The sequence below is a fragment of the Egretta garzetta genome, unplaced genomic scaffold, assembly GCF_000687185.1.
Source record: "Egretta garzetta isolate BGI_Z169 unplaced genomic scaffold, ASM68718v1 scaffold287, whole genome shotgun sequence".
In the NCBI taxonomy this organism is placed as follows: Eukaryota; Metazoa; Chordata; class Aves; order Pelecaniformes; family Ardeidae; genus Egretta; species Egretta garzetta.
This window is the reverse complement of record NW_009260435.1, coordinates 11,785,880-11,797,152: the sequence shown is the minus strand read 5'-3', so window position 1 is coordinate 11,797,152 and position 11,273 is coordinate 11,785,880. Positions and strand designations below refer to the sequence as shown.

Genomic DNA, 11,273 nt, shown 5'->3' with positions numbered 1-11,273 from the left:
TTAACAGGCCCTTAGGCACAAGCTTAGCTGTGCAGGATGCCTAGACTTTTGAAGACTCAAATGTTCTTTGTTCTTGCTTCATAGCAATGGTATTTTCACACTTTAATGTCCCTGGTCAGCTTATCTATGCTTGCTTTTGTCATGGCTGATCAAATCAACCTAGATTATGTAAACCTGCAGAGTTGGTCGTGTGATACAAGCTCAAGATGTGCTAGACAGCTTTAGAGCCATGTTTTTTCTAGAGATGTCAAACTTGTAATTAGAATTTGGTTACTAAGATGGTGATTAAAATTCAGTTGTTTTATGCATAATGTATGTAAAAGAGGAAGTGTCTGTTACGGAGTGGGAAAAGAGGTAGGTGGACTAAGAAAATTTTGCAATCAAAGCTGCAATTTAAGAGAGTCCATAATTAGTATGCTTTCCAAATTGGTCATACACACACTTCAGAAATCATGGTGAGGAACAAGAAATAGAAGCTCCTAGGAAACTGCTGTGTTGAAATTACTTGTGAATTTGTGGAGATAACACTTTCAGGTAGTTAAGCACTGCTGTGTCTAGAGTTTGTGCTGCTCGTTATGAATCCCATAACATTGTGGAGTGGATACGTTTTCTAATTAATCACTGTAGTCTGAGCAAGGAGTTTTACAGTGATGTGTATGTTTAAGTACTTAGGTTTTTTGAGGGCTGTTCATTTAGAAATGTCCCTCTTAGGATTTATTGTTGCAATGCCCACAGCGATGTGTTTGTGAGAGAGAAGCGGGAATAGTACTGAAAGTGCCGTTGCTGGCTCATATTGTGCTCCTTTTCTTTTTTGGATCTGATGAGGTCCCCCAAATCAGTCTGGGTCGATGTTCCCTGTAGATTGAGAGTTACAGTACTTGGGAATATTTAAGAAACAATCCTCACTCATGTACATAATTGAAGGGCTTAATGCAGGTGTGTAATTCCCCCAGGTCCTTCCATAGACTGAGATAAGAAATGCACAGAAGGCTTAAGTGGAGCCTAAAAGCTCTTTTTCTTTCCATTGACTGTCTGGGTACCACATGCAGGTTATACTTGTTTGGTGTCTGAAGTGAGGTGGAAAGGGTAGTGGCCATTGCAATTCTACAAAGGTGGAAGGACATGACAGCATGTAACAAGCTCCTGTATCACTCCTAACATCACTGTGAACGATGAGAATTATCTCCCTGTTTTGCAGGTGCAGAATGTGAGGTTTGGTTTGCTCAGAGCTGTGCGGGAAGTCTAGTATATCTAGGAAACTCATATATCTGTGTCATGCAGTTAAACTGCAAAATGATCCTTCAACCTGGTTGTAAATGTGTAAGAAGGAGCGAAGGAAGAACATTGTGAGAAAGTATCAGTATTTCACATCCTGCCTTTAATAGATGGAGAAAATAAAACATGGATTATTGGGCTACATTACCATGTTCTGCTGAATTGCTGCTGTTGAACTTGGAAAAATATGAATATCAAATAGTCGTCATTTTTGGAGATGGAGTGCTAGATCCTCCACAAATTAAATTCTAATAGTTCAAGCAAAGATGGGATCTGAGGCCTGCTTTAAAATAAGCATTTAGTGAAACTCAGGGTCCCCTGGCTTTCCTGGGGCTTAGATTTCAGTTTATCTCTAAAGCAGTTGCGGTATTGCAGTAATTAAATCAGCTGCGCTCCTTAATGGTCTTTAATTTAAATAATGCTTACACATAGGATATAGCTTTCTTCATTAAAAAGAGAAGCTGCATTTATTGACAGCTGAAATGATAAAGTACTATAATGTTGCAGAATAGAAAAATTACATAACAATGATTTCCTTTATTTCAAGTTACTGTATAATGAATATTATTTAGAAGTCTAAAAATAAGAGAAATATTTTTATATAAATAAAAAATAAGGCATTCAACTCAGCTAATGGAGTTTATTTTGCTTTCTAATCACATAAATCACTGTAGGTATTATCCCAAAGTATAATGTCAGATTGTATTAAACCGTAATGTTCATAGCAAGAATTGTTAGAATATTTAGTATTTCACTAATTTCTTTGTGAAATTTACTTACCACATTTAATTATTGCAATCATACATTCCATTCCATGTCAGAGCTTGAAAATTCATTATCAAGTCTTATCATATAGAATCCATAATTTTATATGTGTAAATTTTTTGTTTGTCAGTTATTAGAAGCATTTGAATGAATATAAATTAACACAACAATTTAGGTAAAAGACCTATGCCTACAGCAGATGTTTAATTTGGCAACATTATAATTAAACAGCATCACAGGTATTCTACTTGCATTATATCGGTTTGTGGCTTTGACCTGATGGATACCATACCCCTTTTTTTTCTCTCTGTCCCAAGTTGGTGCGTTTGATTGTAATCCTCCTGTGTGTCTACTAGCAACTATGAGAGTGCAATTTGAAAGTAGTAGTTATTTATAAGTAGTAGTTATTTATAGATTTAATGCTTTTTGTATTGTAGAGGTTAATTTTGGCTTTCTAGGATAAATATCAAAAGCATTTTTGACACCTTATAAAATTAGTGGAATTTCTTCTTTGTGTGTTCAAAACATTTACTGCCTCATGTGAGATATATATATATAGGTAGATTTTCCTCCTTTTGTCTGTACTGGAGTGTAACATCAGCAGGGACTGTTTCCTTTTTTGTCTAATTCTTCACTGTGTTGCTTTAGATTTTTGAAAAATTCTCTTGTCAGTTAAGTTTTAGATCTGTATTAGATAAATGTGTGTCTAATAAATCACTGATACTAAAAATGTAGGTGTTGAAACTAAGCAAGAGATATGCTAGGCACTGATGTTTTTCTAAGAATAGAAGGTCAGTACATTTTTGTGGTTGCCTCTGACCATTAAGATTGGAGGAAGGTTCTTGGAGAGAATTTCTAGCCAAGCCATATACAGATAATCAGACACTACTCCTTTTCTTGCCACTGGGAGGCTCCTGTTTAGACAGAGAGAAAAATAAAATTAACATGATGAAGATGGGGTAGCCCTGATAACATGCATCTTGCTAAATATTAACTAGAAAACATCAAGTGTTCATATACAACTCTGAATGTTCATAATTAGACTACGTGATTATTTTAATCTTACAAAGCTATTGTTAGGCCTCGCAAACTCTTGCTCACGTGGTTAGTGCCATTAACATGGCTAGTTGTACTGGACATGACTGGTTGTAACCTTAAACTGGTAAAGAATCGTTTTGGGGGTCATAAAACCCACACATAATATGATTTAAAGAAAAGGATAAAAATGCAGTACATGCACAGTTTTACAGTCCATCAGCTTATTTTCTGACCTGTAATTACTGTGAGATGGGAGTTTACAGTATGGGTCAATTTATGGTAAACATTTCCTGATCATGCCTTTTTTTGGAGACTGAAATAATAGAGATAAAGAGGTTTATCTATTCTAAATAAAGATTGATTCTGAAAATGGCTGCTTTTTCTTTATGCAGTTGCATCATCCTTATTCAGTTTCATGTAGTTCCAAGTAGATTGGGGCTAACAAATCCATTTATTGCGTGCAAACCAAAAGAATCCTTTCTCTAACTTTGACTTGTTAATAGTTGGGGGAAAAGAAAGGAAAATATGTATTTTCTGCAGGTGAGTAAGCAGGTATAACACTCAACATGTAGATTTGGATGTGAAGGCTGCATTTTTGACACATTTTCATGACTAGGGCTTTGTTTTAAGCTATGAAGAACTACTGGGAAAGATTTATATTCAGTGTAGTCTCAGAGAACCATCAGTCCAGGTGCAAGTCCTTCAAAAGGTACTTAAAAGATTATTTTTGCCCTCAATGAATTAACACAAGTGTTTCTGTTGCTCTAGTCCAGGATCCCTTTACACATTAGATTATTCTCTAGATTAGAACCAAAATCTTGCAACTCACAGGACAATGAGGTTAGCTGCCCTCGAATGCTCTTGTAAGAGTTCATTCAGACGGACTTGGCGGTAACTCTGATTAAAACAAAACAAGGGGAAGAAAAAAAGCCAGTTAGGTCAGTGATCCTCAGTTCTGGTGCCTTATAGACTTCTACACTACCCATTGCCTACAGAATTTTCTGCTGTTGCTTTGGCAGCATTGAAAGCTGGGTCTGCTCTGTGGTCCAGAGTGACAGAGGTGGCAAAATATGAGGCTAAGCCATGCTTCTTGACTAGTAGAGTTACCTGGGGGCCAGAGTTGTTCACTGTGTAAGATTTCCTGGGGATGGAGATTATTTTTGTACTGATACAGTACCAGAGCTGGCTCAGACATAGTTTTAAAGTATTTATTTGGCTGTGGAGTATAGCTGTTGGGGAACTGCGCAGAGATTCTTTTGTGCTATTGTTTGATGGTGGTTAATATATTAACTCATTCAGCACAAGAAGGACATGGAACTGTTGGAACGGGTCCAGAGGAGGGCTACAAAAATGATCCGAGGGCTGGAGCACCTCTCCTATGAGGACAGGCTGAGAGAGTTGGGCTTGTTCAGCCTGGAGAAAAGAAGGCTACGGGGAGACCTGATTGCGGCCTTCTAGTACCTAAAGGGGGCCTATAGGAAAGATGGGGAACGTCTTTTTAGTAGGGCCAGCTGTGTTAGGACAAGGGGAAATGGTTTTAAACTAGAACAGGCTAGGTTCAGGCTAGAGGTAAGGAAGAAATTTTTTACAATGAGGGTGGTGAAACACTGGAACAGGTTGCCCAGAGAGGTAGTGGAGGCCCCATCCCTGGGAACATTCAAGGCCAGGTTGGATGGGGCTCTGAGCAACCTGATCTAGTAGCAGTGTCCCTGCTCACTGCAGGGGGGTTGGACTAGATGACCACTAGTGGTCCCTTTCAACCCTAAACATTCTATGATTCTATGATTCATTTGTCTTTTAAGTGTCCAGCTGCCATGCTGGTAGGGCTGAACATCAGTGTGTAAATGAGCACCTTGCCAGAAATTCACCTCTTAAATGAAAGACCAGGAGTCTGGAGTAAGACTTAGCTGCTTTATGTATTGTGTGCTTGTATGGACTTTTAGAAATTGCATGAATGGCTGTTACTTTGAGATTCAGCTGAGATTACTTTATGGTCAGGCTCAGACCCTCCAAGTTTTTGTAACTTAAGACAAGTCAGGGAACAAGAGACCAGGGCAGGTTTGTATACAGGGAGATTGCAGCATGGGAGATGGATGCATCTTAACTGGTCTTATAAATAAAAGCTGGTTTTTTTCCATTTAGACCTTAAATTTTCCTCCTCTACAAAAATTCTGCTTGCTCTTTTACATGTGTTATATAACTAAGAATCCTCACAATTTAGCCAGTTGTTATCTCATAAGAATCATCCTATAACATTACCCTTTATCTGTAGCGCCATTTTTTTTCTCTCTTGAATTTTAAACGTGTTCTAATGTCCTCCATAAAATTCCCAGAACTGTCTTACTTCTGAAGATAAGGGGTGTGCCTTTCCAGGTGTGCAAGCTAAACTTTTTTGTTCCTGTTCTTATTTTATAGAGAGGTTTGGCATTTTCATGTTGCTGACTGCTTTCATACCTATGGGGTTTTTTTCCTGATTTTTTTAGTCAGCGACCTAGGCAAGACCAAGCTTAATCATGTAATTTTTTTCCTATTGTATCCTCACTAGTTCTGCAGACAAGTGTGTATATCTGGGATTATATTCCAGTTGCCTTTTATACTGAGATCTTCTAAGGGCTCTGACTCCCAAATTTCGATGATTTATGCTGAGAGCACTTCAAAAGTTTTCTGCCCACAGCTCACTACCATAACTATGCTGATTATCAAATCTATGAAAAGGGTAATACAGGGAGCAGTCAGTCGGCTTCTCGGCTGCTGCAGTCAGTAGTATAGTGAGTTATCTTAAATCACCATTGATTTCAGCTTATGTTAATGTGCTGGGCTGTGACCCCTAGCAGCTCTGAGCTCAGACTCGCATTCCTTGCTCTGCTGAGGAAGTTACCAGCACCATAAAGTGGTGATAACTAAATTCTCAGTGCACTCAGGTTAATCCAACAGGAACTATAAATAAAATTGCTAGATTAATTCTCTGTGAGTTACAGGAGAACTTGTCTCTTAAGGATGGAAGAGTTTCCAGTATCCTTTCAGTACTGGTGGTTCATTGCTAAAAAGGTATGTTCCAACAAAATTAGAGAGCAGCCCAGGCTCTAATTCACCCGGTGGATCAGCCAACATCAGCCTTAGAGTGCCTCTGAACTGCGAGAGAGCTCCTGCTTTGTAGGCAGGTTTAGTCTTCACTCTGCCATTGAGGTAGGATCCGTGTTAAATTGTGCCTTTGGAAAAATTCCTAGAGCCAGTTGTAGGGTCTAGATTCAGTTCTAAATTTCCCAAAGTGGTGAATATTTGGAACTGTGCACTTCAAGAGGTTCAAGCTCTAAAACAGTGGAACCATTTAATAAACCTCTCAGCAGAACTTATTAGCTGAGGCTCAGTGTAGTACTGTGTAGCTTCTGGTTCAGAGGTGGTTTTCATCGGGCTGGGTCTGATGTGGACAGAGCTTCTCGTGTACTGTGTAAACGTGCCAAGGTCTTACAGTGCTGAATAATGCAATCATAACACACCTCTGCAGTGTTTACAATATAAATCCAATTTGTAAATATCAAATACAGGTTTGTACATGTCATGTTTCTAATTCCATATCTGGTATTTCACATTTTCTTACTAATCACTTCAAACATTTGGAGTGTAAGAAAAGGTACAGATGTAAAAAGGTAGGCAAGGCTTTACCTTCTCCTTGAATGCTTCCAGCTCTGCATCTGTAATTTTCCATGGAGTCTCTCGCTTCAATTTCTCAGCAGTTGTTATATCTTTGCAGCTTTCATGGAGGCGATATGGCTCAATCATCTCTTCAAAGAATTTCCAGCTGAAACAGGAATTACAAAGGAGGCCTTGCTGCAGGGTATGAACTCGCTAACTGACTTCACGGGCACTGTGTATGGCAGGCCCCACTGCCTGTAGCTGTAGCTGAAAAACGTGCAAAATCTTTAACTATTCTTTGCTACATTGAGCCCCAAGTTATATCCGTGCCACTTCAATATGTTGGGGTTATTTGAGGATAATTAAAAGTTATTTGAGGATAATTAAACATGTCATTTGGCCTATTGTAGTTGCAGAGAATTTTCTGCATTTTCCTGCTTGTAGGAAAAATATTGAAATGAGTTCTACAGTAACTCCAAACTGTAGTATATTGGTTACTAATGTTAACAATGAATATGGGTCTCCTCATAAATACCAAGCTTTTATTATTGTTTTAGCATTAACTGGAGCACTGACCTGACTGATACAGTTTTAATGAAATGGAAAAAACCGGTGATATAAATCCCCTGTAGCAAGGGGATGAAGAAAATGCTGTAGGTTTTTTGCTGTATGGGGGCTCTGGTTTGTGTTCATTTCCCAACTTTTCCACAGATTTTTCTCTCTAAACTTCAATTTGTTTCTTGAAGCTTTTGACTGTCGTCACCTGGAAAAAGCTTATAATCCTTCTGTACTTCCCTGCTTGCCCCTTTGTTGGAAGTTTCTATCATCCCACAGAGACTTCAGGGAGTTTATTTTTTATTAATGTATTTTTCCATGAGCACTTTATGCTGACAGGCCTCACTGTGAAGTGAAATGGGAGGCTGGGCAGAGGTTGGACTTTGCTATATGGCTAGGAAGTCAAGGGATGGGTTAAAGGCTGTGACGTGCAGCATTTAATGTTGCTAAGTTGCCAGAGAGTTTGTCAATATCCTTAGTGTTTGTTTCAGTATGTAAAATAGTGATAATCCTCTTATTATTAGTGTTTATAAATGGGATGCCAGCTGGGGGAGAGATACAGTGGTCTGGCAAGTGTCTGGCACAATATTCACTTGTTCTGTTCAAATAGTGCTGATGTAACAAATGTCTTTGACTTTTATGTTAATACCAGATATTGAGTCTTTCTGATAGCTTTTATTTATGTACAATCACCGCATAGTACAGGAAAGAGAGGATTATTCTGCACAGTTCTTCATATAATTAAAAATATTAACTGAGAGATCAAGAGGGCACTAATAAGTGACCTGTCTAGTAATAAAATCTTTATATTCTTTATTTGCATTTCCTAAGTCAAAATCTCCAATGCGCTGTGAATCTAATACTGGTTTTGCAGTTATGTGTGTGTGGAGAAATGGGTTAAGAGACTAACCTGAGAATGCGCTTGGACTCAGAGAAGAGGCTTTGGGTGGAGAAGAAGAACCCTTTGACTATGAAATAGCTATGGACCTATCAAGAGGGGGGAGTAAGAGGTGGGATGGAAGAAAGCATAGCAAGGTGAGAACATTTTCTGAGGATCTTTAAGACCAAGAGCAATATTGTGAATTGAGTTAGGATTCAGTTATTCTCTGAGCAACCTGCTATATACTTTTGTTTAAGTAAAGCAGGAGAAATTGGTGATTTCTATAGAGGTATGTTTCAGAAAGCAAGGACTCTAATTTCTTTTTAGCTAATACAGTTGGAGGTGGACCTTCCTGAGCACTGTTTTACCAACTTCCTAACCTCTGCCTAAGAGTATTAATTCTGTAGATAGTTAATTTTTAAAAACATTGAACCTTCATTATATTTGAGTGATGGGGAGTATTATAATATTGTCCTCATGGGAAAGGAGAAGTATGCTTATGTTTGGCCAGAAAAATGTTAAGTTTATGAATTCATCGTAAAACCCAGAAGGCTGACTTGGCAGAGATGGTGAGTTTACAAGAGAACTGTGACTGACTGAATAACATGAAGAAGTGAAGTCTTTTGCAACATAAATAGATATGGAAAGCCATCGTAAAATGCCTGTTAAATTTAGTGGCTCATAAGTATGGCATCTAATTAGTCTTTATTCAAATTAAGTCTTATAATTACACCATTAAGAAAAAGGCTGCCTATAGCTTTGACCCTTTGACTTGCAATTTGTAAAAGGTTCTTTTCTTTTTCCTGCTCTAGGTACTCAGAAAATGCTTGCAATAAAGTGATGGTGTTATTCTTTGTGGTGCATTTTGTTTTTTTTTTCCTTTTAATGCTCAACATAAAAGAAACAAGCTCCTGATAAAGACTTGCTGCTAAATAATGGATTTCAGTAATGTTTCTTACCTTTCTTTGTTGGGCTTTATATTGATATCACAAATGATATTAATATCCGCGAATTTTATTCTGAATTTGCTTAGAAGTGAAGCCATCCTGAAAACCAAAGAGAGAACATTTTATCACTGTGTTTCCAAGTGCCTAGAATCAAAGAGCACTCATAAATGAGTTAAGATATCAAACGCAGTTGTCTCATTATCTTTAACTATATGACAAATTACTTCAAATGCTTTAGTGTTTCAGTTTCCAATTACAGAACTGGATTGATGTGATTGCTGTAGTATAATTCATTTAACTGATGATCGATGAAAATCACAAAAAATGGAAATGAATAGCAGGCAGAGGGAAGGGTGTTTACATTTGGGGAAAAAATGGTACTTTAAGTATTTGCAAAGGCTTGAATTATAAAGGAAAAATATTCAAAATACAGTAGGACAGAGTTCTCCACTATTTAGAGAAGGCTAATATTGCTGTATTACTATCAGAATTCTATGCTTGGAGTATGTACAACACTGGTAGTGTATGTGTTGGTAAAAATTTGGTCCGTAAGGTTGATGTGCAAAACTTAAAGAATCTTCTTCATTTATGAATTTATATTGATCTACTCACATGTTGTCTTCACATATTTTCATAAAAGAAAATACTTTGCTTTTCTGCCCCAACTGGCAGGAGGAATAGTTTATAGCTTTGTGTGTTGAGTTTTAGTTGGGTAGGTTTTTCCTTTTGTTGAAGCATAGCTGGGAATTTGTATCTTATTCCCCCCTCCCCCCACCTTTTTTTTTTTTTTGGTAGCTTTGGAGTTTGAAAAGGTCAGAAAGTTCCTAGGAGCTAAACCGTGATAGAAATACTTATTTGCTTATGACCTGAGAATTTACTTGTTCTTTTTTTATATAAGAACATACTGCTTATATAAATCTTGATGTCCCTTGGGGCAGTCCTTGTTTTGAACACCAAAAAGAGCAAAGCCTCAGCTTCTGTGGAAAGGTTTTAGTATTTGGGGAAGTACAGGTTATCAAAGTCCAGATAAATTTAATTTCTGAATTGGAAATACGATGGATGAGATTGTACTTGGATGTTGTGTTAGATCTATCTAGGGAATGGAATAGCCACCTGGCCCTCTGGATTTGTCTCTTTGAAGGCTTCTGTGCGTGGTAGGTAGAATATGCTGTTGAGGAAAGCTAGTGTTTGGGTAGAAATACAAAGACATATTATTTTCTTGGAGACAAACAGGTCATTGTCAGCTGTACTGACCGTGCTGTTCACTCTGGCTTTTGTAGGACAAGCAGTGTATACAGGTGCCAGAACTGCTTCTGTGAAGGTCTGTCATGTTTTGACAAATGTCAAAACCATCATTTGATGTCAAAGCCTCCTACTTCCTCTCAATGAAATTTGGTGACTTGAGTGCCTAGATCCAGGAGCTGGTTGCGGTCCTGAGTAGCCAACCTTGGGCAAACTCGACATGGAGCAGAGAATGCTTCCTTGCAGGTCCTTGAGCAGCTGTATGGCTTTTTTTACCCAATGATAAGAATAGTTTGTACAAACACTTGTGAATCTCTTCTACAGGAGGATGTTAACTTTAGGGTAATCCTTACAACTGACAGAACCACAGTGGATTAAAGTTTGCTTTATGTGAAAGCAAAAGCTTAAGGGAGCATTCCTGTGGCAGCTGTCTTTTGGAGGCACTGCGTTGTAATCCTAGCGATGCAGGCTAAATTCTGACTCCTGTCCTTGCATCCATCTCGCTTGTTTTCCACTGGAGTTTTGGTTGGATATGTTGTTTTTAACTCGCTACATGGTGCTGCTGCTCTTTATTAAGCAGTTACCAACTTCCATCCCAAATTGGGCTGCTTCTACCAGTGGCGAAATGGCTGTGCCTCTAGCGTGTAAAGTGCTTTGGAAGGAAAGGCCATATATACACTGATGATGAAAATAAGTTTTTATATTAGTGCCTTTCATTTGCTTGAAGGAAAACGATGATTATGAAATCTAGAGTTTTTTTAAAAAGCTAAGTCAAATCAACTTGGTCTTAAAGTTGATTAACTTGCTCTTTAACTCCTTTACATTTTACCATTTTATGATTAATCACATTTATGTGAGCTATCTGTCTATGGTATTTGCATATGAGAAGCTTCATGTGTAATTTCACTTACTGTTAACTGGACAATCTCCTGTAAATC

At 38.0% G+C, this 11,273-nt stretch overlaps 1 protein-coding gene across 2 annotated transcripts in view; it reads right to left on the bottom strand.

Moving 5' to 3' along the window:
* Positions 1-2,818: 2,818 nt before the first annotated feature.
* The window catches only part of SLC12A1 (solute carrier family 12 member 1), a 49,323-nt gene continuing 40,868 nt past the window's right edge, over positions 2,819-11,273 (bottom strand). For both annotated transcript variants that reach the window (XM_035899420.1, XM_035899421.1), the window contains exons 23-26: positions 9,106-9,192; positions 6,742-6,877; positions 3,908-3,975; positions 2,819-2,954 (exon numbers count right to left, since the gene is read on the bottom strand). In XM_035899420.1, coding sequence (XP_035755313.1) covers positions 2,819-2,954; positions 3,908-3,975; positions 6,742-6,877; positions 9,106-9,192 — 427 coding nt within the window. The remainder of the gene's footprint in view (positions 2,955-3,907; positions 3,976-6,741; positions 6,878-9,105; positions 9,193-11,273) is intronic.